The sequence below is a fragment of the Sus scrofa genome, chromosome 17 (assembly GCF_000003025.6).
Source record: "Sus scrofa isolate TJ Tabasco breed Duroc chromosome 17, Sscrofa11.1, whole genome shotgun sequence".
In the NCBI taxonomy this organism is placed as follows: domain Eukaryota; kingdom Metazoa; phylum Chordata; class Mammalia; order Artiodactyla; family Suidae; genus Sus; species Sus scrofa.
Genome location: NC_010459.5, coordinates 28,020,952 through 28,047,400, shown reverse-complemented (window position 1 = coordinate 28,047,400; position 26,449 = coordinate 28,020,952). Strand labels below are relative to the sequence as shown.

General features: G+C 48.3%; 1 protein-coding gene across 1 annotated transcript in view; it reads right to left on the bottom strand.

Moving 5' to 3' along the window:
- RIN2 (Ras and Rab interactor 2) overlaps positions 1–26,449 on the bottom strand; it is a 116,818-nt gene that overhangs the window by 10,750 nt on the left and 79,619 nt on the right. The window contains exons 6-10 of the mRNA XM_021077420.1: positions 26,277–26,349; positions 21,149–21,240; positions 16,946–17,510; positions 16,339–16,910; positions 2,069–2,374 (exon numbers count right to left, since the gene is read on the bottom strand). Coding sequence (XP_020933079.1) covers positions 2,069–2,374; positions 16,339–16,910; positions 16,946–17,510; positions 21,149–21,240; positions 26,277–26,349 — 1,608 coding nt within the window. The remainder of the gene's footprint in view (positions 1–2,068; positions 2,375–16,338; positions 16,911–16,945; positions 17,511–21,148; positions 21,241–26,276; positions 26,350–26,449) is intronic.

The following is a 26,449-nucleotide window of genomic DNA, read 5'->3' as shown; positions in this document are numbered from 1 at the left end:
CTGGGCTAGGGATTGAAGCTGAGCCACAGCATTGACAATGCCAGGTCCTTAATCCTCCAGGCTACCAGGGAACTCCTGCGTACTTTTAAAGAGTTTAACTTTTCAGCAAATGATATGATGAAACATTTGCCAGGGGTCTGCTTGTTCTGTTCATCCTTTTGGTTTTATTTCTGTTGCTTCTGTGCAAAGTCATCATGAACATAATGACAGGACCTAACTTGAATAAGGAATAATTTGTCTCCTTCTCTGTCTTCCATTTATTTAAATGTGCTAGGAGTTCCCGTTGTGGCTCAGTGGTTAATGAATCTGACTAGGAACCATGAGGTTGTGGGTTCGATCTCTGCCCTTGCTCAGCGGGTTAAGGATCCGGTGTTGCCAGGAGATGTGGTGTAGATCAAAGACGCGGCTCGGATCCTGCGTTGCTGTGGCTGTGGCGTAGGCCGGCGGCTACAGCTGTGATTAGACCCCTAGCCTGGGAACCTCCACATGCCGTAGAAGTGGCCCAAGAAAATGGCAAAAAGACAAAAAAAATGTGCTAACTCAGTATACATTGAATAGATACATATGATTAGTATATGCCAAAAATGTTTCCTCCTATTGCTACTTTTTATTGTCCTTACTGCTACTTTTTTTTTTTTTTTTTTGGTCTTTTTAGGGTCACACCCACAGACATGTGGAGGTTCCCATACTAGGGGTCAAATCAGAGCTACAGCTGCCGGCCTGTACCACAGCCACAGCAACGTGGGATCCGAGCCATGTCTGTGACCTACACCACAGCTCATGGCAACGCCGGATCCTTAACCCACTGAGCGAGGCCAGGGATCGAACTCATGTCCTAATGGATGCTAGTCAGGGTTTGTTAACCACTGAGCCATGACCGGAATGCCCTCACTGCTACTTTTTATCACAATGGAGATTCTCAACTAGGGGTGATTTTGCGCCCCCCCCACCCAAGGAATCTGTTGTTGTCTGGAGTCATTTTTTTAAGGTCATGACTTGGGGGTGGGGGTGGGGGGAGACATGCAAATGGCATCCAGATGTGGATAAACATCCTGCAGGAAGCCGGTCGGCCCCACAACACAGAGTAATCCGGTTTTAATGTCATTAGGGCTAAGGCTGAAAATCTGTGCCTGAGGAGACAGAATTCTGTGCAGATGTAAATTGGGGGACTTTTTAAAAATGACTTCAGGAATGACAGGAAATACATTTCTCGTCTGTGAAGTAGGCTTCCCATTTCAAAGACAATGTTCATCTGCTCTGATTACCAGCCCCAGAGCTCACATGCTAATCTCCCAACAATCTGCCAAGGGCCGCCACATGACTATCTCACTCCAGCCATGGTAAACAGAGCCTGGGTTTTCTCTCTGCTGCATTTCGCTCAGAGGAAAAGCTGCAAGCACTGCAGGGCTCATCACTGAGGGGGATCGGGGTCGCTCCTGCATCTACGAGCAGCAGCGCAGGGGAAGCCAGAGGGCTGACTAGGTGAATTCCTGTTACCCCGCTTCAGCTTGGAGCAAAAGGAAAGCCAAAGGAATGGCTGTAACGAAGCCACATTAGGACTAAATGAGCCAAGTTTCTGACATACACTGTAAATCACTGACGTGAACCCTCATTGAAGGTCAAAATGAAGTCATAACAAGGAATAATCACACGTATTTCCACCATGCTTGGGGCTATGTGTGCACTGTCCCAACTATTCTCCACCTTATGAAGAAGGATAGGGTCATATTCATGACTGGTGCAGAATTGTGGCCTGGAAGGTTGACGCCAGCGGCCAAAGCCCAGGGTTAATTTGCAGAGCTAGGATCTGAACTCAGCCTCCTGAGGCTGAATCTATATCCATTGCCCTGGGCTCAATCTTTTACAAACTGGCATCCTCCACTGACTTTTTTGGTGCTGTTACTCTGTTGCACGTTGACTAATTCACCGGACACCAGAGTGACACTTGTACTTTTTGGAGCCACTTGGCAAAATCAAGAGATGGAAAGACAGGGCAGCGGGGAATCAAGAAAGCCTGACATGTCACCGGCCCCATTGGAGGCCAAGAGCCAGGACAGTGTGGCCTCACCTGAGTTGTTCTCCATGACAGTGTAGATGAGCTTGCAGACTCTCAGCAGCAGCATGACTTTCTTTTCCGGCGAATACATCTTCTGCATGGTTGTGAACTTGACCTTGATTTTCTCCACGTCCACAAAGTCAGGGGTGGGGGCGAAGACGCCCAGCTCCTGTGGATTCCTCTGCCGCACGAGCTGCAGGTTCTCCTTGAGTTGTTTCCACGAGCCGTCAGCCACATGGAAGTGCTTCAGCATGGCCTCGACGTGGCCCTTCAGGGGCTTCAGGATGCACTTGTGCATGGCTTTTTCCAACACCACATCTGCCAAAGAAAGGGCAGCTATTGTGACCATTGTCTGAAGAGACAAGCGACTCGAGGTCTGCTTTCTGGGAATGGACACCGGCCACTCCGTGCACTGGTGATCTGGTAGATGTGTCCTAACTTCACACCCGACAACTGACAAAAATTCAGCGGCACATCATTCACATACCAACCCTTTTTCCCAGTAAAGTCAGGAAGACTGAATCCCCCTACTAAAATCTTACAGTGTCTCTTGCATATAATCAATATAATTATTTGTTTTAACTACTTTTATGCCTCCTCACCCATAAGCACGGGTGAATATTCTAGAAGGCATTCTTTGGACCTCGTCCTCCTATTGAGGATCTGGAGGACAGTTAAATAAGTATGTTAAAAGGACTGTCTAGGAGTTCCCACTGTGGCACAGTGTGTTAAGAATCTGAATGCAATGTGTTGGGTCACTGTGGATGTATGGGTTTGATCCCTGGCCCCGGGCAGTGGGTTAAAGGCTCTAGCATTGCTGCAGCTGCAGTGTAGGTTGCAGCTGCAGCTCAGATTCAATCCCTGGCCTGGGAACTTCCATATATCATGGGTGCAGCCATAAAATTAAAAAAATAATTTAAAAATAATTTTAAAAGGAAGCGTTATCTCTTAAAATATTTCCTAAGGAAAAAAATTCAACTAAATACACATGATACCTTGGATTGGATGCTGGAGCCAAAAAAAAAAAAAAAAAGTATATTTCTTTCGCCATAAAGGTTATTAGTGGGGCATGAGATGAGATGTGAATAAAGCCTGGGGATCAGATAATATTGTTAACAGTGAATTAGTGTTAATTTTATTTATTTATTTATTTATTTATTTATTTATTTATTTTTGCCTTTTCTATGGCTGCTCCTGTGGCATATGGAGGTTCCCAGGCTAGGAGTCCAATCGGAGCTGTAGCCTACGCCAGAGCCATAGCAATGCGGGATCCGAGCCGCGTCTGCGACCTACACCACAGCTCATGGCAACGCCGGATCCTTAACCCACTGAGTGAGGGATGGAACCCACAACCTTGCGGTTCCTAGTCAGATTCGTTAACCACTGCGTCACAACAGGAACTCCAGTGTTAATTTTATAACACAATAGTTTTATAACACACTATCCCTGGCTTTAGGAAATACACACTGAGTATTTAGGGGGTAAAGGGACACAATGCCTGCCACTAGCTCATGGTTCAGAAAGAGAAGTGTGTGTGAGTGTGTGTGTGTGTGTGTGTGTGTGTGTATCAGAGAGAAAGGTGGGGCATAAAGCAAGTGTGGCAAAGGACTAACACTGAGAATCTGGGTGAAGGGCAGACCTGATTTCTCCATCCTCTTTTTTAACTTTTCTGTATGTCTGAAATGATTTCAAAATAGAAATTTAAAAAGTCTTGATGTGAGTGTGTTTCTGTTCAGAGTTAGAAACACCTTTAGGTGTGGGAGGCTTTATTCTTCCCTCTTTCTTGGAAAAGTTTTGCCCAATGAAGTAGCTGCCTTGACTGGTGGTCCAATGACCTGGGCCACGAATCAGAAGGTCTGGGCCAGAGATGGTGTGTATAGTGATTAAGTCTCTGCTTCTTCTGCAACAGCTTTTACATCTCCAAGGTGTCCCCTTCAGCTAGCTCCCTGGGTAGCAATCACACCTCATATACAACACTTTGATGCAATTTCATCTTGGAAGCCCACGGATCCGTGGAAATAGTTGACTTACTTCTCTGGCCTTTGGAATTCCTGACACAGATCAGATCACACTGAATCCAATCAGCTGTTATTAGAAAGTCAGGGACAAACAGAAATCTAAGCCAGACATACCTATAGAAATCAAGGTTGAAGCAAAAGAGGTTATAAAGGAAGCAGAAAAACAGAACAGCTTCCCCTCCTATCTGGCATTAAAACACATTACTTGGGAGTTCCCAGAATAGTTCAGCAGTAACGAAGCTGACTAGCACCCATGAGGACATGGGTTCCATCCCTGGCCCTGTTCAGTGGGTTAAGGATCTGGCATTGTTGTGAGCTGTGGTGTAGGTCGCAGACACGGCTCAGATCTGGTGTTGCTGTGGCTGTGGTGTAGACAGGCAACTGCAGCTCCGATTCGACCCCTAGCCTAGGAACTTCTATATTCGGCAGGTGTGGCCCTAAGAAGACAAAAACAAACAAACATATTACTTAGTCTGCATTAGTTATATTATTTTAATAAACTTATATAAAGTCATACAGTATTTCTGAGTTCAACCCAAATGGTCATTATGATGAAAAAAATCAATAATAGCAATTAACACTGACTGTCTAGATGGGTTGGGCTTGACCTTAATTCTTTATTTCATGATCACATCAAATTCTTATGGTAACTCTATTATTTTTGCATAATATTACTCTTATGCCCTTTTTATAGAGGAGGCAAGTGAGCCTTGGAAATGTCTAATGGTTTGCTCAAGGTCACACAACCAATTATTCTGCTTTTCAAAGTCAATGATTTCTTAAGTTTTTTTTAAATTTTTTTATTTTTTTGTCTTTTTGCCTTTTCTAGGGCTGCTCCCACAGCATATGGAGATTCCCAGGCTAGGGGGTCTAATCGGAGTTGTAGCCACCAGCCTACGTCAGAGCCACAGCAACGCGGGATCCGGGCTGCGTCTGCAACCTATACCACAGTTCACGGCAATGCCAGATCCTCAACCCACTGAGCAAGGCCAGGGATCGAACCCGCAACACCATGGTTCCTAGTCGGATTCGTTAACCACTGCGCCACGACGGGAACTCCAACGATTTCTTAGCTTTAAAGTTCAAGGTGTTCTATAAACTTTCACTGGTTCATTCCTCTATCCGAAGGTTCCCAAGCTATATTTCTGGTGTGCACTGCTCTGCTGGGAAGTCACCAAGGGGGGTGAAAGTCCCATCAATCATTAACCAGGAACACACATGAATGTTGGTAGCAGTATAATTCACAACAGCCCCAAACTGGAAACCGCTCAAAGGCCGGTCCCAGTGGAATGGACGCAAGGATATAGTCACACAATGGAATTCAGAAAATGGAATTCAGACAATGGAAGATTCATTCCAAGAAAAAGACCACACTTCTGCTCCAGATGCAGCAGACTGTCTCCAAGGTACAATCTGTGTGAAAGAAGCCAGACATAGAAGCCTGTCCCTTTTAGCACATCGTCTATGCAAAATTCAATCCACAATGACAGGTCAGGATGGCAGTCGCCCTTAGGAACGAACTTGGCTTTGGGGGGGGGACACTTCGGGGGATGGAGATGGTCCCTGTCTGGATCTGGGTGGTGGCTACATGTGTGAGTAACTGCTGAGCTGAGCACGAAGTCTGCACACTTTATGGATGTAAGTGAAACCTCAATAACCTTGTGTGTAAATCAAACCAACAGAAAACGCCTGGAGATCAGCCTGGGATTTTCACTTTGAACCCCAAGGGCAATTTTTCTTTTTGTATTTTTAGGGCTGCACCCATGGCATATGGAAGTTCCCAGGCTAGGGGTCAAATTGGAACTGCAACTGCCAGCTTACGCCACAGTCACAGCAACACGGAATCCGAGTCACGTCTGTGACCTACGCTGCAGCTCTCGGGAACACTGGATCCTTAATCCACCGAGCGAGGCCAGGGATCGAACCCCCATCCTCATGGACACTGGTTGGGTTTGCTACCACTGAGCCACCATGGGAACTCCAGCAACTTTTAACTTCCGAGTGAGCCTGGTCACTTCTGGGTCAGAGCGATCACACAAATTACATCTACAAATGCTTGTTCTTGGGGGCGACAGCAAAGCATTCATGACCAGCAGGCTAAGCGGGCCTCTTGTGGAACTCATCCGTGTCCCCAGGGAAGGGTCTCTGGCCTTTGTGCCATAAACTCCACTCTTAGGGGCAAATGGGGCTGTAGTAATCCGCTAGGAGAGTTGAACCTGGGACCTGTTGCCATGTGCCCATCCCCTGAAAGCCCCAAATGAAAAAAAAAAAAAAAATGTAGTACGTTTTTTGAAAGCCATAATTTAGAAATCAGAAAGACTGGTCTTTTGGCATTCTTTTCCAGAACTTTCCTCCCAACCACGACTCCTGCAAATCCTTAAATAAGCATAAGAAATAGAAGAAAAAAAAAAAAAAGTTCAAATGACAGGAACCCAGGACCTGAGTGGTTCTCTCCAGTAGGAAAAAAAAAAAAAAGTTCTGCTCACAAAGAGGGGAAAATGATTTTAGGGAGCAAAAGGAACAGAAAATCTTTCAGAATGTGGGTTAGCTCAGCAAAAAAGAAGTAACAGATCGGTCACACTGCTTATAAATCAGTACTGTCTGTTGTTTTCTATCATCTCTGGATCCTTGAAATCCAAGAATGATGTGGTTCTAGGCACTGACACTTCACATCCTCCAACGAACCCATGGCCGGAAGATTAACCTCTTTGAAACCCCTAGAGATTGATGCCACACAGATAGCAAGCGGGGCAGCCAGGTTTCAAACTCAAGAACTCTGGTTATATCAACTGTGTTTTCTTTTCTTTTCTTTTCTGGTCCACACCCAAGGCATATGGAGGTTCCCAGGCTGGGGGTCGAATCGGACCTACCACTGCCGGCCCATGCCACAGCCACAGCAACCTGGGATCTGAGCTGTGTCTGCAACCTGCACCACAGCTCACGGCAACGCCAGATCCTTAACCCACTGTGTGAGGCCAGGGATTGAACCTGCGTCCTCATGGATACTAGTTGGGTTCGCTAAGCACTAAGGCATGACGGGGACTCCAACTGTGTTTCTTAACAAACATAGAAACAAGAAAACACTGCAGAATTGGTTGAGCTACAACATTTTGAATATTAGATAACCAACTGCTAACTAAATAACCAACTAGAAATACATTTCCTGGGAATATTTAGAGCAAGCCAATTGATCGGTCCCAAAGCTCATCCAGGGAGGGAAGCAGCAAGGGGCAGGGCAGTGGCTTGGAGCTCCCTGCCTTAGGGTGACCTGACCAGGCAGGAAGAGGTGACTGCCTCGACCTTTAGTGCTGCAAAGTGGTCGCCCCCTTGTCAGGAATGAGGAACAGAGGCCTTCACTCTGATCAGCAGCACAGACTCCAGAGACAGACATGAGACAGGAAACCATCACAGGACAGGATCACTCATCAGCTTGGTTTCAATGCTTTCTGCTCTCCCACCACTGCTGAGTGGGAATCGAGAGCCCAGGCTGAGGTTCAGAGAGGCGGCCCATCTTAGAAAGAATGCGAGGAGGTGGCTCAGCAGCCAGGCTCTGCCTTCCTAAGGGACTCTGGCCACGTCACCTCATCTCTCTCTCACTGTCACAGCCTTGAACTTCTGAATTGCCATCAAATCCTCGCCCGTGGCAGGAAAGACAGAGCAGCAGCAATGATGTGACCGATCATTAAAACAAAACTAAATTAATACTCACTCTTCTCCAGGGATTCTTTTTCTTTTTTTTTTTTAAATCTTTTTGCCTTTTCTAGGGCTGCTCCCATGGCATATGGAGGTTCCCAGGCTAGGGGACGAATCGGAGCAGTAGCCACCAGCCTACGCCACAGCCACGTGGGATCCCAGCCACACCTGCGACCTACACCACAGCTCACGCAACACTGGATCCTTAACCCACTGAGTGAGGCCAGGGATTGAACCCGCAACCTCATGGTTCCTAGTCGGATTCGTTAACCACTGCGCCACGACGAGAACTCCCACATACTTTTCTTTAACTGCATAACTGGATTAAAGACACAGTGCTGTCCAGTAGCCCTGCTGCAGGTGAAGAGATGGAAGCACAGAGGGGTTAAGACACAGGACTAGGCACACACAGCTCAGCAACCACAGAGGTGGGACTGGAAACCTGCAGTCCAGCCTGAGCCCTTGCTCTGAACTACCACCCTCTCCTGCCCTGCAGATGGGAAATGTGTCCCCCCTCCTCAGCAGAGCTGAGATGTGACACTTGGGCCGCAGGAGCACTTGGTGAGCCCTCTCTACACACTCCCCATAAAAAACAGTGCCTGGCATCCCAGCAGCCCCCAGGTAAGATGTGAGGTCCTAATGAGTGGTGTTCTACTTTGTGGCTTTGAGGGAAGAAGATGAGCTTTGCAGGCCTCAGCTTCCTCATCTGTAAAATGGGGCCACTCATAACCTCCCAGTGGGACTGCTAGGAGGACTGCGCAACACCTACATAACGAGCACCTTGTACGTGCTGGACGCCTAGTAAGCGGGCAAACATCGCTGGATCCCTCTGTTCTTGACTGTGGGCGTGTGCCTTTGAAGGATACCAGGACGACTGGTTTTGTTGTGTTCTGTGCCAGCTGTGGTTGACTTGGTTTGATGAATTGAAAAGTCACCTGGCTTCCCGTACAGGTGGCACCTCCTCCCCGACCCCTGCATCCGCAGGTTCCGCATCAGTGGTTTCAACCAAACATGGATGGAAATATTCAGGAAACAATAATTCCAGGAAGTTCCAAAAGGCCAAACTTGAATTTGTTGCACACGACCAACAACTTACAAAACACTTCTACTGTACTGGGTATTATGAGGAATGTGGAGGTGATTTAAAAGTACATGGAGCATGTGCATAGCTTATATGCAAGCACTGCATCATTTCATATAAAGGACTTGAACATCCGAGGCCTTTGGTGTCCATGGGTGTCCTGGAACCCAACCCCCTCAGCTACCAAAGGACAATGGTACACTGTTCTCTCTCCTGCCACATCCTCTTCAGCAGCCCCTCCCACCCACAGGTACAAGGACTGAAGAGCTGAAGTCTGGGGCTTTCCTGTCCCAAAACTCCCAGTGTTTTGTCACAACCTCATTCTGACCCCACTTCAAAGCTCAAAACCACAGATGAGCTGAGTGTCTAGGGCAGATGTGTGTCTTTCTGGGTGATGGGAATAGAGCCACCAGCCCTATTTCAGATGAGCAAACATGCCAGCCCAGCAGAGATGACATCAAAATAAAGATGACAAGCACTGGAGTGGTGATTCATTTGTTTATATTTTTGTTCACGTTGGTGGGCTCCTAGCAAGGGCATTCTGCAGAAGCATAGGCTGCTTTCATGCAATACTTTATGTATGAAATTCATCAGACATACATCAGTGCCTTCTAGTAAAAGGCCATTAAACATGAAAGCAGTGGAGTTCCCATCATGGCACAGCAGAAACAAATCCGACTAGGAACCATGAGGTTGTGGGTTCGATCCCTGACCTCGCTCAGTGGGTTAAGGATCCGGCATTGCCGTGAGCTGTGCTGTAGGTCGCAGATGTGGCTCGGATCCTGTGCTGCTGTGGCTGTGGTATAGGGCGGCAGCTACAGCTCTGATCAGACCCTTAGCCTGCGAACCTCTACATGCCGAGGGTATGGCCCTAAAAAGACAAAAAAAAAAAAAGCAAACCTAGGAGGTGGGTGAAAGAAAAATAGCTATATATATAAAAAAAGTGAAAGCAATGGGGAAGAGACCAATCTTCCTTACAGGGAAAATTCTAAATCATTTATGGAGACCCTCTGGCCTCAGGGAGATGAGTTTGAATTCTACCCTCACCCTTTGAGTGTGGACAGTGCCTCGGGGCTTGCTTCTGAAGAACAGAGTATGGAAAGGGGAGGAACGTTTTTATACAGCAGAAACCTGGCAAGCTGGGTCTTGTGCTGGTGAGCCCAGAGGACACCATCAGTGAGGAGTCACTGTGGACAGCAGGACCCTCTGTTGTGACAGCTACCATGAGAGGAGCAGGAAAAGCAGCCACATGAATTGGCTTTGGTCCTACTTGCATCCTGGCCTGATCTTGAGAGGCTGTTCTGTTTCCTCATCTATAAAAGTGAGGCTACGAATGGAGCATCCCGAGGCAGTAAGAGGGTTTAAGGGGGGACCCCGGGCATAAAAGTGCTCTGTAAACCATGGTGGCCTCTGCCACTTTGTTTTACTGAAAACACAGGATGCATTTAATACATACTCTCCGACTCAACAGAGGGCGTGGACTGAGACTTGTGGCTTCTAAAAGAAGCCCCTGGGCCTGGATGATAAATGAGAACCTCTGGCGTGGATGTGTGTCTAGGGTGGGAGTAGGGCTATGCCTGCAGGATGTGGTCCCCACCAGGAGACTGGGCCAGGGATGGGGCCTGATGATGAGGCTCTTCCATTGAGTGCTGGCCTCACCAAGGCAGCCAATAAGAGCCGTCCTCTTGCCAAGACAGTAACGTAAAGGTTCTGATGCTTCCACCTGGCCCTTCAAGTGTTCCTTGCTTGTGCTCTCAGTTCCTACGTGGATTCTCCTCTTACCTGGGGGTGTTCCCTTCCTGAGAAGTGCTCATCTCCCTCAAGATGGAAGATCCTAGGAATATAGTCAGAAAACACTCTATCACAGATATCTCCATGTACCTCATTCTGGGATGCCGTCCCCCAACCCCCGCTTGGTCAGCAGAGCTCTGTGAATTGGGAGGTGACAGCTCCCTCGCTCCGAACATCTCAGAATCAGGGACTCCTGAGCAGACACTCTTAACTCCAGGGCTTTGAACATTCTTTTGCTTGACATGACATAACGAACCCAATGTTGATGCCCTAAAGTAAAAATTACACAACAAATGATGCCTGTGGGGCAAAGAGGGGCTTCTTGCTGTGTTCTTCTAGTTATTTAAACTAATTTTCAAAAATAATATAGGCATTCTTTTAATATGCTGCAAGAAGTCCATCTTTCTCCTTCTCTCTACCCCCTGTTAATATACAAGGAGAGTCATTTCTTCCAGGTGATTTGGACATGTGGGCTAGCTCAGAAGTTAGAGTCAAGGTTTTAATCTCAACTTGGCCCCACTATGAGTCTCTGGCCACAACTTTCAAAACAACTCTATCTAGGGAATTCCCGTCGTGGTGCAGCAGAAACTAATCTGGCTAGGAACCATGAGATTGCAGGTTCGATTCCTGGCCTTGCTCAGCGGGTTAAGGATCTAGCATTGCCATGAGCTGTAGCGTAGGTCGCAGACGTGGCTCGGATCCTGTGTTGCTATGGCTGTGGTGTAGGCTGGCAGCTGTAGCTCCAATTCGACCCCTAGCCTGGGAACCTCCATATGCCACGAATGTGGCCATAAAAAGCAAAAACAAACAAACAAACAAAAAACAAACAAACAAAAAACCCCTCTATCTAACAAAGAGCAGATAATATAATAACTCAAGGGCTTAAACCAAATGCTGAATTAAAAATTAAAAGCCAGTCACATTTGATACAGAAGCTTGAGCCAGACCTCCATGCTCATTAAAAAAATGATGGGAAGCAAAGTAGGAGTAATTGCTCAAGGTCCCAAGAATGACCTCAGCCCCCCTTTCTTATTCACGCTCTGCTCTCTGGTGTCTAACCACATTTCAGTATCATTTCTCTATTCAAAAATGAAACACACGTATATGTAAATTGATGTTCTCTTTGAAATATGTGGGAATTGAGTTTAAGGACACTTTTCCTTCAAATAATTAAAACGTCCTTCAGAGAAAATACACATTTTGACAGCCATTAAAGAAAGCAAAACAATGTCTTGATCTTCCCGACTGACTTTTAGGAATACAGTTGTCTTAGTTGTATCTTTGTTGGTAGTCTGAGGACAATTTGAATGAAATAGGAAATTTGGAGTTACTAACATTTTTAGAGTTGGCAAAATTTTGCTTTTCTTTCTTTCTTTTTGCTTTTTTTTGGTTGTTGTTTTGCTTTTTAGGGCCACACTTGAGGCATATGGAAGTTCCCGGGCTAGGGGTTGAATCAGAGCTACAGCTGCTAGCCTATGCCACAGCCATAGCAACACCAGATCCTTAACCCAAGGAGAGAGGCCAGGGATCAAACCCACATCCTCATGGATCCTGCTCGGGTTCATTACCGCTAAGCCACTATAGGAACTTCCTGTTTTTCTTGAAATAAGACTTACAAACATGAGTTCCCTTGGTGGTATAGTAGGTTAAGGATCTGGGGTTGTCACTGCTATGGCTTGGGACACAGCTATGATGCAGGTTCGATCCCTGGCCGGGAACTTCTGCATGCTATGGGTGCAGCCAAAAAAAAAAAAACAAAAAGAAGAAGAAGAAGACTTGAAAACAGAGGGATTTCCCAAGATTAACATCACATCAGAAATAAAAATTCTTTTCCTTGAAAAGCATCAAAACACTAACCACAAAAATGCAACAAGTTCTGCAAAGTGTAGATTTCTCTACCAGAAACTTTGAGTCAGTTTCTCCTATTGGTTGGAAGAGACAGAAACAAGAGTGGTGTGATGTGAAAACCTACCAATGAGGAGCGTGTGTTGGAATAATGAGCAATATACCCTGACTGTACCTTACAGGGCGGGACACACTGGTGGTGAGGACACCTCACTCTGTCGATGAAATCAATGGTCCTGGGCTTTTGAGGAGGATGCCAAAGCATGTACGGGCTTTGTTAAAGCAGCCGTCTGTCCCTCCATGTATCACTCTTATGGGGTGGGGACTGGAGAGCTTCCTCCAAGGGAAGCGCAATACGTGGTCCTAGAATCAAGAGGGAGCTGCCTGGCCTGGGCTCCCATCCCATTTTACCCTCCAAACAGGTGAGCAAAGCTAGTGTCAATCAACTCACATTGATTCAAGAACCTCTAAACAGCAGAGAGCTTGGTGGGGAAGTGCTTCCTTCAAAGACTAGTCTGAACAGAAGCCACATTCTCCATGATGGAGCACAACCGTTTAGAGATGGTTTTTCACTTCTGATTGTTCATCATTTGATTCTCACTTAGAAAGCGTGGACCTACCGGCCTGTGACAGGAGCACATGGACAAAGTGGCAGTGAGTGAGAGCTATTTGGCTTTTTCATTGGCTTTTCTCTCTGAAACTGAAGAATCCCTCTCTGAAGAAGACAGGTTAGCACGGGATCCACACACTACATGCATATACCCACGCATGCAGGCGGTCATTTCTCACATGTGAACAATGGCAGTAATGCTACGTGGGTTAAACCCATGAGATACCTTCTTCCCCTTCCTTGATTTCAGTATGGGATTCTGTAAATCGAGGACTTAACTCCCCACCTCCTGGTTCAGAGCTCTCTCCCTCAGTAGCTGTGGGAAGGGAAGAGAGGACTAGATTTTTTTCAAAGCAAAGAAACCCAACTGGCATTCTTGAAAAGCCTTAGGAGCATCAGTAGACAGCTGTTCTGAACAAATCGGAGGCTTGGAATTCTGGGGGTGGCATTCAAAGCGCATCCATTCAGAGGGAATTACAACCTCCCAGGAAGTGGAGATTGGTGGGAATGAGCAGACAATGGGTGAGGGGTGGAGTGGGGGGTTGAGTCCAGACTCCCCTGCTTACCAGCAGCATAACCCTATACAAGCCACTTTATGCACCTTGGCCTCCATTCTTGAATTTGCAAAAATTCCAGAATACAGGCAAAATCTACACAAATGGACCAACCTCCAGTTGAGTACGAGGCTCCTTTAGTCATAAGCTGGTGAGACTTTCATTGAGAAACACGTAAAGCAGACAATTAGACTAAGTCCATTTTCTTGCCAAAGCCCTAATCTAAACTTGCACATTTAAGAGAGTTGGTTTTCTAATAATTAGAGCACATCTTGCCCTCTAATTGAGCACGTCAGGCGTTTCCCAGGTCACCCTCTGCTTTGGCTTGCCTTCCTCTTAATTTCGAAAGTCCAGCACATTCACTGCACTTTCAAAACAGAATAATGGTTTCATGGGGGAAGCAACAGATAGGGTGAAGTGTCTGCTTTCATGCAAAAACTTAAAAAACCAAAACAAACCAATAAAAAAGTATGCCAAGCCTCAGGCGGGCCACACCCATCTAAGCTACCTACTCAAAAGGGGTGGAGGGAGGCTACTAGTCCAATTCCTCTTAATGTTTAAAATGAAAAACACTTACAATTTGTTTTAATTTAGCTATAGTGGACATATATCATTGTATTCATTTTAGGTACAGACAAAATCAAAAGTTTTTTCCATACCCCTGAATTTCTGATGAGAAAATAGGAACATAGGCAGCAGCAGGGGATGAGGTTAAACAACATGGGCTTTGCATCTGACACAAAGAAGTTCAAATGCTTCACGCGCTAGTTCCTGGCTGGGGTGGCCCTGGGACACCAGGCTGCACCTGGCAGAGCCCTGCCTTGCCCTACGGCACACAGGTACCTGTGTCACAGGGCTCAGGCCAGGACCCACTGCAATTGCTTAGATAGGTGGCCTGGTTCAAATTAGGGATGCCCTCGATGTCAGCTTCCCTTCTCCTTATGGCCTTAGATTTTAAACTGAAAGCTGCATCCTTCTTGGAGCAGCAGCAGCTGGCCAAATTTAAATTTGTGTTTGGAGAAAATGAGATCTCCTGCTGCAAGACCAAGAACCCAATGTGAACCTCCATCTCAAAGAAGCTGGCAGGAGAGCTTCCCGGGACTGGTCCTTTGGCCGGATACTCAGAGCAGCAGCGGCGGGGAAGGAAGGGAAGGCCTGGTCCCCAGGGAGGGGCCTAGTCTCCGTGGGCTGGCTGGCGCTGCCCGCTGCATAGCCCAGTGCTGACATCAGCGCCCGCCTCGCTCGCCTGGGTGCCCCCAGAGGAAGCTACTCCTGTAGGTTCAGGCTCTGAGTCAGTCTCTCCTGAGAAGCAGGCTCTGGCGGGGACAAGGACAGAGGCAGTCTGCATGCCTATTCCGTCTTCCTGAGGCTTTTCTATCATTAAGGCTCATCCTGGGGCACATTCTTTCCAGCCTTCAGTTCAGCACCCCAGCCCTAGCCCCGCCCTGCCAGCCCAGGCGCAAGCCCCAGGAAAACAAACACGGCTTTGATTCTTTGCGACAAAATGAAAAAGCTGCTGAAACTCACTTAAAGGAGAGAGAGAGGGAGGGAGGAGGGAGAGGGAGGGAGGAGGGAGAGGGAGGGAGGAGGGAAAGAGAAGGAGCACTTGCTACCAGACACTGTTTACTACTTTTGACAAACAGACCCAATCAGAAAGAAGACATTTGGGTTTTGCTTTATGAACCGCTTGGAAATGTTTGGTAACTCTTTTGGCTGCTGCTGCCCAGTGAATGAAGTTTCTGAAATTAGCCTTTCAGAGTCAACCTTCTGAAATTAAAAAAAAAAAAAAAAAAAAAAAAAAATCCCCTAACACTCTCGCCCTGGAAAAAAGACGGCTTGCCAAATCCAATTTTCCCTTGGCCAAAGTAACGATTAGCAACTCAGCCCTTCAAGGAGGTTATGAAGAAAGAATTTCCCCTTGACTTGGGAGAAAACACCTTTCATGTGACCTCCAAATATGTTACTTATTTAAAAAGAACACAAAAACAAACCTGTCCTTTGGATTTTTTTTTTTTTCCCTTACTGCCAAACAGTGCTTCTTACTGAATTCTAGGACTGGAAGCCAGCAGGGCGGTTACCCTTTGGGGAGAAGGCGGCAGGGCGGGGGTCCCCAGGGGGCTTCTTCTGGACGTGGGTCATGTTCTGCTGAGCTGGCGCTTGTTATACAGTTGTGGTCACTGTGGAAACTCACCCAGCCACACAGCCATGAGCTCTGCCCTCTTCTGAATGTAAAACAGGCACTTTCAACCAAAGCAGCACAAAACACCCGCCGCCTCTTAGAAGGCATTAAAGACACCTTTCTGTGGTTGCAGAGCCTGCAGAGACGCACGTTCAGAAAACACTCAACAGGGGGTCACACACACAGCACAAAATCAGGGGGCAAGCGGACCCTCAGAAGGCAAGCTCCATCCCCAAACAGAGCCGTTCTGCCCTTCCCATCGATTGTTCCCCAAAACATGTCCAAACCTGGCACATAGCAGCCAAGTCAGGCATAATATGACGTCTGCCTCAAGCAGCTGCGATCCCAGTTCAAATCAGCCCGGGGGTAGAGTGCGTTGTTGTTTCAAACACCAGAGAAAACTACCAGACAACTGACATAGGATGCACTGTTTGGCCAGGCTACAGTTTTTTTTGTTTGTTTGTTTGCTTGTTTTAATAATAAAGAAAAAAAAGGCGAGGTGGGTACTTACCTATTTGGTCCTCGGGGATCAGCGACTCAATGGGGGGGTCCAGCTCGGAGCTCTGGGACAAGTAGTTTTTCACCTGGGTCATGAACTGCCGGATGGTCTGCAGCAGGTCTGTGCTGGACACATGGCACTCCTTGTTCTCCTGCAGGAAGCTCACGTAGTCCTGCACCAGGCAGCCGAAGTAGGTGCGCTTGTCCCGGGCCAGCTCGGCGATGCGGCGCACCATGCGCTTCTCCGGGGTCAGGAAGGAGCTGAACACCCCGCTCATCTTGCGCAGCTGGGACTTGACGAGCTTGGGCAGCATGAAGGAGCTGTTCCTCTTCTTCTTGGACTTGATGGGGGGGGCCATGGTCTCCTGGTCGCTCTCCCCGTCGTAGTCCTCCAGGCTGCTGTTGGTGTCCGCCTCGTAGCCAAACAGAGGCATGCTGCGGTCCAGGTCCAGCGAGTCGGAGGAGGAAGTGGAAATGCTCATGTCACTCAGCCTCTGTCTGCCTCCTCGCCACGGGGGCTGGGATGGGGATGCAGAGGCGGCGGCGGCGGCAGCGGCGGCCCGGGCCCTTGTGCAATCCCCGGGGCCTCCTCCTCCTCCACCACCAACAGCACCTCCTCTGCTGCCGGGGCCCCACCTGCGCTGCGGGCCAGGCCCTCAGGCTCCAGGCGAGGCCGGCCGCCGGTCAAGGTCTTTGCGCCGCCCTCCGCCTCCAGAAAAGAAGCCTGCTTCTTGAGCCGGGGTGGAGGGACGGGGGTTGGTCTGGATCCAAGCAGAGCTACGTTCCCATGTGGGTGATGGCTGGCTGTTTCCGGCATGCTCGCCGGGACCGCGCTCCTGGGCAGCTGAGGGCTTGTGTGCAGACTATTAATAGCGGGTGGCGGGGGCCTGGGCGGGGGAGACCGAGGCCTCTCCGTGCCATTCGCGCTGGGAGTCCGGGTGCAGGGCCGCTTCGGGCCTCCGCTGAGGTCCTGGCTGTGCACTTTCAAGAAAAGAGGATTAATAAAGCAGAGGGCTCCGTTGGTCTGGCTGCAGTCCAGCTCCGAAGGCGCCCTGGTTTTGATAGAATGCACTCCATTTATAAGGCAGAGCTGGCGGGAGGCAGGACCAACGCCGTCGGAGGAGAGAGGCCTATGGGGAGGTGGAGGGTTTGGGGGTTTGCTGTCAGCTGGAGAGCTCCAAAAATCTGAAAGTCATTATCAGTGAACACAAGAATGTAAATACAGTGCACTCGGGCTGTTCCTTCACAAAAAAAAAGCACACTTGCAGGGCAATACTCGGCTCTGGAGGGGAGGCGCTACACTGCAGTGTGTTTCTCTCTCTCTTTGCTTTAACTACATTCCTTTACTGGAAAGGGTAGAAACGCTGCCAGGACCAGCTGCGGGCTCTTGGGAAGGCCCTGGAGGCTTTTCACCGTCAAAGCCCAGGGGAGACGGTTCAGCCGCGCACAGAGCTGGCCCAGGCTTCCCCAGGTGAGGCAAAAGGAACTGGGATGATGACAGTGCAAGCTGGGCAAAGGCCACGGGGCTCCCCACTTGCTCCACGAAGACCACATCTGCCCGCAAAGCAGCGGCATCCTTTCTGATCCCCGTCTCCCTGGCTGCCCTCTGCAGAGGGCTCGGCAGTTCCCCCTTAATGGGCAGGACCAGCAGCTGGGCCTGGGGGATGTTACACAATCTGCCTGGGGTTTTACACATTCAGCATTAAAACCCAAAAGGAGGAAAAATACACTCATGGGTCCCATCAGCAAAAAAACAGGACAGCCAGCTTACACGAAGGTTGAGTGCAAGTTTGACCATCTACATTTGTGGTTTGCTGCCCATCCTTCCCAATCCTGCAGCCTCCTGGCCTTGGCTATTCATGCTTGGTTCATCCTTCTCTGGAAGGGGAGGGTGCCCATTGCTTCCTGCAGCTACATTGCCTATATCTCTTGTGCTCCATGCAAACGGAAAGAGGCAGTGATGGGGTCATTTTCATTTGGAACAGGTGATTCTCTCTCCACAGCTTTGCTGTTTTGTGTTTGCTGAAGCTGTTTCTTTCCCAAGGACCCGGAAAGGCTAGTTCTGGGCCTGGGGAGAAGCTGAGGCTGGAGCCCGCTCTGCCCCAGCTGTGCCCTGAATGCCTGGCAGTGCCTCTTCAGTCGCCACTTTCTCTTGTCTTCCTCCCCTCTTGTTCTTTGCTGTCCAACAGGACAGCCAACAGTCACCTGCGGCCAGTGAGCGCTAGAAATCTTGCTTGTGCAATGGAGGGACTCAATTTTCCATATTATTTCATGGAAATCAACTTAAAGGTCAAAACTGACACTCAATTCAGTTACTGGGAAGCATCAGTTTGTTTGGAACCTGGGTATGTGAGTACTTTTTTTTTTTTTTTTTTTTTTTGTCTTTTTAGGGCTGCACCCTCAGCATATGGAAGTTCCCAGGCTAGGGGTTGAATTGGAGCTGCAGCTGCTGGCCTTCACCACAGCCGCACGAGATCCTGAACTCACTGAGTGAGGCCCCGGATCGAACCTGCACCCTCATGGATACTAGTCGGGTTCATAACCTGCTGAGCCACAATGAGAATGCCAGGTTGGCCACTTTTGCAACTGCAAATCTGAGGAAATCTAAATAGAGATCCATGCATTTCCCCCTAAAACTTAGTGCCTGAACAGAGGTGTGCTGTAAGGACAAAAGCCATGCTGGATTTCAAACACTCAGTGTGAAAAAAGGAAGGTAAAATGTTTTATTACTACTTTAAAAACATGGATGATGTATTGCAATAACATTTCAGATACCATACTAAAAGATGAAATAATAAAAAATGAATTCCCCCTTGAATTTTCCTTAACGTACTTACTAGAAAATTGAAAAGTACACACTGGCTTGCCTTTTTCGTATTTCTCTTGGCCTGGGTAGAACCGCTCTCACCTCCTCAGTGCCCCCCCCTTAGCCTCCTGGTGTGTTGAGCTGTAGGCCTTTATAAAGCTTAGCACACCTGGCTCCCAGGTACAGTCTCCCATACAGACTGTACACCTGGGAAGCGGGGGAGGGGAGGGACCCTTGGTTGTAGGGCGTGGTGCCTGCCACAGAGTGGACCCTCCAGAACTGCTTGCTGGATGAACAAATAAATGAGGCACAGAATTTTAAGAAGCACTGTCTCTTCACAAAATGGATAAAGTGCATGTTGACAATTAACAAGCTGAATATACACTAATGAGAGCTTGGTTGTCTCTGGAGAGTGGCCACCAGAGTGGATTCCTTTTGCTTGCCCTTCACAGGGACATCAAGTACCATCCCTGTTACCTGGGTCCTCGGGCCCCTGGCAGGATGTACACACAGCAGGCCGACCACGGAGCCAGGAGGCCACCAAAGGTCATGGGGACCCAGGGCATGTCTTTAGGAGGTCAACAACCCAGTGGATTATATTACCTTCAACTCAGGAAATGCTCTAAATTCTCTCCAAAGGTGCATAAAGCTTGGTGGCAGAGATGGCAGTGGGGACATTGCAAGGCCCTGATAGCTTTACCAGGATTCTGTTTCCCAGTCCTACAACCCAATGGCCCATCAGACAGGCCTCACTCAACACAGATGCATCCAAATTTCAGAGCTGACTGTGAATATACCTCCAGGCTTCCCTACAAAATTTTATGGGCTCCCTTGGCAACAGCACCTGTTTCAAAACAAGTTCCTCAGATTGAGAGGAAATCTTGCCAAAGGAGTAACACATAGATTTTTTATTTGTTGGGTCAAATATCACAGTTTCCTAGGAGATGGGAATCCTGGTCCTGAATCCAGAATCCCAAACTGCCATTCAAAAGACTATGGCAGTTCTATGGAATTCCCGTCGTGGCACAACAGAAACAAATCTGACTAGGAACCATGAGGTTGAGGGTTCGATCCCTGGCCTTGCTCAGTGGGTTAAGGATCTGGCATTGCCGTGAGCTGTGATGTAGGTTGCAGATGCAGCTTGGATCCTGCATTGCTGTGGCTGTGGCACAGGCCAGCAGTTGTAGGTCCAATTTGACCTCTAGCCTGGGAACCTCCATTTGCCACAAGTGCGGCCCTAAAAAGCAAAAAAAAAAAAAAAAAAAAAAAGACCATGGCCCAGTTGTTCCTGAAGGCCTGAAATCTTAAGAGAATTCCCCTTTCCCTTCAAGAAGGGGAACATTTTTGCAAAAGTTAAGCCCACACAGGTTCCCCAGGGCAATGGGACAAAGAAACTGGGGGAGTCCTATGTCCCGAGGCGAGTCCCTGCATCCATGATGCTGGGCTTCGGGGGCCTCAGCAAAGAGCCAGGAGGGGAAGCGAGTGCCCAGCTGGCTGCATCGAGGATGTACAGCAGAGTAAGGGACGTGGCAGGGCAGGAACTGAGTGAGAGAGGAAGTGAGACAGATGTTCCTCTGGAGGCCTGTGCTGTCGATTCCTCAAAGCACAGAGGTGCCGCCAGTGCCTCGTTTTCCCCTGGGATAAAACCTACCGGGGGACGATGCCAGTGCCAGACTTTCCGTCCACCAGGCCCCGCCTTCCTTGGCAAGGTGCCACAGAAAGACTTGACCCAGGATGCAGATCACCCTACATGGACACTTTGGGGAGCTCAAACTCGTTGACAGGTGATGCCGGGGAGAATTTGGGGGCAACTCAGGTGAACCTGGCTCCCGCCTCTGAGAGCTGGTTCAACGTCTGACTTAGAGAAAGGCTCTCAGGAGTGACTCAGGGGCCTCGGGGAGTTTTGCCAAGGAGGTAAGGATTACTTTTTGATGTAACGATGTGTCACCCACCAGCCTGACACTGGCTCTGCTCAATGTGTTCATTTCAAGAGACCGGGCGGGGGCCCCCCACTTACTTAGTCCCAGCTGGGCTAGTTCTTCAAGCTGAGCCTCAGTCTTGGCTGTTGAAACAGCATAAGGCAACTTCAAGGTAAATGGCAGGACATCCCTGATTTTTCAAAAAAAGAGAATACATGTATTACATGACTTGCTTCCATTTCTCACTTTCATTTCTTTCCTAGAGTATTTTATTTTATTTTACGTATTTATTTATTTATTGTTTTTTAGGGCCGTACTGGTGGCATATGAAAGTTCCCAGGCTAGGGGTTGAATTGGAGCTGCAGCTGCTGGCCTCCACCACAGCTACAGCAGTGTGGGCTTTGAGCCACCTCTGCAACCTACACCTCAGCTCATGGCAACATCAGATCCTTAACCCCCGAGTGGGGCCAGGGATAAAACCAGCATCCTCATGGATACTAGTCAAGTTCTTGATGTCGTGTGCCAAATGGGAACTCTGGGATGTTTTAGCTTAAACTATTTATTTCATTTTTATTGTATTTTATTATTGAAAAATAGTTGATTTACAATGTTTGGGTGTATGGCAAAGTGATTCCATTTATATATATATAAACACACAGAAACACACACACAGAGACATATTCTGTTTCAGTCCTTTCCATTATAGATTATTACAAGACAGTGAATATACTTCCCTGGGCTGTAAGTAGGTCTTTGTTGTTTGTCTATAGCTTAAACTATTTAAAATGTCCTATGTAGACACCACATCCAGAACTTGTCTTTAGTGATGACAGGACTATGGGATCACTCTTCCTGCCTGTGTTAACACACTCAGGACAAGCCGAGATCACCCTTCATGGTGTCTGTGTCTGCAGCGAGGACCAAGTCGCTTTCCTGGGTAGCTAAACCATCTCTTGAGTTAATATCAGAATCACCGACTAGGCTGGTGGATCCGTCATACCAATAAAACATTAGGTACCAATTTGCTAGACACTCTGAAGGTTGGGTCTGGAGTCTCTGGGCAGGAATGCGGGATGCTTAACCAAGGTGTATCATCTCACTGCCTTACACACAGCAGGTTCTCCAGGAATGTTTGCTTGTTGAACTTGTGAAATCTTTCAGCTGGAGCCATGCACTGTCCTTTGTGTGCTGGAGACAGAACTTCCTCTTGAGTCCTAAGCTGGTGCTTCTCTACCTGTGAGGTGCACTTGAGTCCTTGGGGTCTTGGGATACTGCACTCTGTCTCAGGAGGTCTGGGGAAGGCTGGAGGTTTGGCATTTCTGCCAAGCTCCCCAGCCATGCTGCTGCCTTGCCCCTGGACTGTGCTTTGAGCCAGAGGCAGCTCTAAAGACCTCATGCAACAACCCTCCCCAAGCAGCATGGTGCCACATTTGACAAGGGAACATTCACGTTGCAGCATCACAGACCAGTAGGACTAAGAGGAAGGAGCTGAGCTGGCCTCAGGGTCCTGCCTCAGTCTGGGCATAGCATCGCCACCAGTAATCACGTGGACCATGACCTCCTGCTCTTTCCAAAAGGGCAAAGGTGGACTTAAAAGACATTTGCTCATCTTCATACACAAGGGTTAGGATCATGCTCTAAGCACTGATGAAATCCCCACGGGGCTTGGCACTGGGTCGTGCCTGATACAGATGGGGAGAGAGTGTGTTCTAAATAAATGAATGAGTGAACATGCGATGACAGTGGTGACTTATCAGAAAAGGGCTTACTTTTTTTAGTGGTGGTATTGGTCTTACAAAGAGTTCATTCATTCATTCATTCATTTGGCAAAGTCTATGGATATCCATGATGTTCCAGACACTGTTCCAGGTGCTGGGAGCAAAACAAAGTCCTTGCCTGCAAGGAGCTTCACTGCAGAGGACACCAGCAGACAGTGAACAAATATGCAACTCACAGCATATGAGAAGGGGACATGTGCCACGGATACAAGTGAAGTACAAAAGGGGAAAAAGAAAGAGGGTTCAAGTAAGGGAGTTGGCCAGGGAAGGCCCCAGGAGCAGGGGGCATTTAGCTGAAGACCTAAAGGTAGCCAAGGAGTAAACTAGGAAGGACAGAATGTTCCAGGCAGAAGAAGCAGCAGGTGCAAAGGCCCTGGGGTAGGAGAGGGTCTGGCGTGTATAAAGAACAGCAAGGAGACCTCTGTGGCTGGGGTGGCGTGTGTGAGGACAAAGCTTGGAGCTCCTGCCTGTGTTTTGTCTTTACAAGACGCCCTGAACATTTCCAGGGAAGAAAATAACTATAACAAACAACTAGTTGTTTACAGTAAGATGAGGCAACATTTGACTCAGATTAAATCTGAACGACTGGAGAATTTTGGAAGCCTTGAAGCTGGTGACAATGAATAACCATTTAGTAAGGTAGATGAAAAGAGCAAAACATGAATAAAGTGTCACAGCGTCATGTGGGCTCACATAATGCTAGGAGTTGGCAGTCGGGAGGTTCCTCTTTCCTGGGGCGTCAAGCCCGCATCCCCTCTTGCTTCCAGGAGATCCTTCCATCTGCCCCTACACCTCCGAGCCCCTCTTTCTAACTGCCTACTTGTATCTGTTCTGGATGGTGCGGGGAAAGCCTCAGCGGACAGCAGCCTTTGTATAAGAGCTGCTACCTGGCCCAGGAGAAGCAGTGGCCCTGATTATAGTCAGAAATGAAGATTCACAAGAAGCAGAGCTGTGTAACATCAAAGCACCGTGCAAATATATGTTTCCATGGCTGTACTGCCTTAATGAAAACCTAGTTTCTTTAGATGATGTGGGGGAAGAGCCACATAGAACGAAACCAACCTACGTTTATTTTAAGGTTTTACTTTGCCCAGTAGAGTACGTAGAGCCTAAACATTCCATGCTTGGTTTTGGTGTTTCTCAATGACAGAGGTGACAGGAAACCACACCTGTCATTCACTAATAGGTGGTTTTAGGCTTTGAACTACTAGAAAATTAGATGTTGTACATGAGTCCTGTCCCACCAGGCCAGCCAAGGATACGTCATGGCACCTCGTCCTCACACGCACAAAAGGGGGTCTTCCTTCTCACTGGCACCTGGATTCTAAAACTTGCATGACAGACGAAATAAAGCCATCTTTGGAACAAACGTCTCACTCGAGAGTTTTAGCATATGCATGATCTAGATTTATTTTTAAAAATACTTTTGCGCCCTAGAGGATGTATTTCTAAAGAAGATAAGACGGAACTTATTTATTTATTTATTTGGTCACACCTGTGGTGCATGGAAGTTCCCAAGCTAGAGGTCGAATTGGAGCTACAGCTGCTGGCCTACCCCACAGCCACAGCAATGCAAGATCCGAGCCGCATGTGTGACCTACCCGCAGCTCTCAGCAACGCCAAATCCTTAACCCACTGAGTGAGGCCATTGCTCGAACCCGCATCCTCATTGATACTAACTGGGTTCTTAACCTGTTGCGCCACAACGGGAACTCCAAGGCTAACTTTATCAATCACAAAATGTCAATGCTGAGATTTTCCTGTGAGCACCTGATGTTCACATCATGCTTTGTAAGGTTCCAAGGCTTCTATGTATTTTATTCCCTTTGGGCATCAAGGAACCCGGACAGCCATACCCGCTAGCCTATCATGCCCACCGGGGGAAGAGATGCCATCTTTCCTAAACTGCCGCCACATCCTGCTTTTTTATAGGTGGGGCCATCTTTTATAACAACAGCTCGCTTATCAAGAAGCAAACTGTAAGTGTAAAAACTGGCCAACCTCACCTCTAACTGACATGTGGGGGTTGCAAGTTCCTCCCAGGGCTCACAGTGGATCAGGTGTGCATCCCGGGGAGGGTGGGGGGCCTTCTGCACTGGCTTAGGGCTCATCTACACCCTGGCAGGTGGTGCCCCCTGCAGGCTATTCCCTGGCCCCATTGGAGGCGAAGCCCCTGTTTCCTCCTCCTGGGCTCCCCCTCTGAAACTGCCTCCCCCATCAGGCCACTGACTGTGGCTCCTGCTGGCCTGGCCTGGGGACTTCTAGGAGTGAACACTTAGTGCCTGTTGTCTCCCCGCCGGCCCCACCAAGGCTCTAGTCCAACAGGTGCAACAAACGTCAAACTCAATGTTTGAGAAATAACCCAACCCTTAAATTAACACAAAATAAACTGATCCCAAATAAGCTTCTCAGCTGAAGAGTGTGATGGGTGTGAGACATGATCTTTGCAGACAACCCCAGGAACACACATCCGTCTGCTCTATCGGCCACAACAGACACACAGAAAAACACAGGGGGCCAACTGAACTTGGCTACTTAAGAGGAGGCGAGGCTGACCTCTGCAGACAATGAGTTTCAAACCTGACTCGCAGCAAGAACCCCGGATTTGAAAAACTGGGGTGGCTAACAAGAGAGAAAGAAAGAGGAAAGCCACCCCCAACCTGCACCCTCCTGACACTCATTAACTTCAGGATCTGGGCCATAACGTCATGTAGGCTAAGATAGCCGCTTTAGTTATGAAAAGAATAGGAGTGCCCAGTGGGTCTAAAGGAGATGGATGCAAGATTTATGGGCTGGTTGAAGGAACCAGAATTTCTAGAATGACCTGTATCCTCTGGAGAGTTTTTTTGTTTCCTTTTTAGGGCTCCACCTGTGACAGACATAAGTTCCCAGGCTAGGGGTTGAATCCAAGCTACAGCTGCAGGCCTACGCCACAGCCATAGCAATGCCAGATCCAAGCCACATCTGCAACCTACACCACAGCTCACAGCAATGCTGGATCCTTAACCCCCCGAGTGAGGCCAGGGATCGAACCTGCAACCTCATGGATACTAGTCGGGTTCTTAACCCCCTGAACCACAATGGGAACTTACAGTCTGGGGAGTTTTCAAAAACATTATTAGGGACCTTTGAACATTTGCAGATATGCATCACTGGTGCCTCTCTCTCTCTCTCTCTCTCTCTCTCTCTCTCTCTCTGTGTGTGTGTGTGTGTGTGTGTGTGTGTGTGTGAGCTCTTACATTTGGAGGGGCTGGGGGAGTTATTTTGATCTTTAGCCTGGCACAGGGGACCTGGTGACCCTTTCACCCCAGGGGCCAATCTTTCCAGGGTCATCCAATAGGCACAAGCCCCCCAGAGCCCTCTGCCCGGCTTGAATCAAGAAAGCCAGGGCTGGTTACACTGCACGCACCAAGCGGGGGCCTGAAATCAGGAGACGAGGAGGCCTTACCTGCTGATGCAGTAGAAAGCAATGAGCCGGAATAAATCCGCAAAGCTGATTCCTGAGCCTTCCAGGGAAAAGGCTGGAAAAGAGAGATTTCGGAAACCAGCTGAGTGTCCCCACGAGCATCCTGGGAAAGGAAAGGCCCTCTGATGTTGCCTGCTGCTCGGCAGGACCAACTC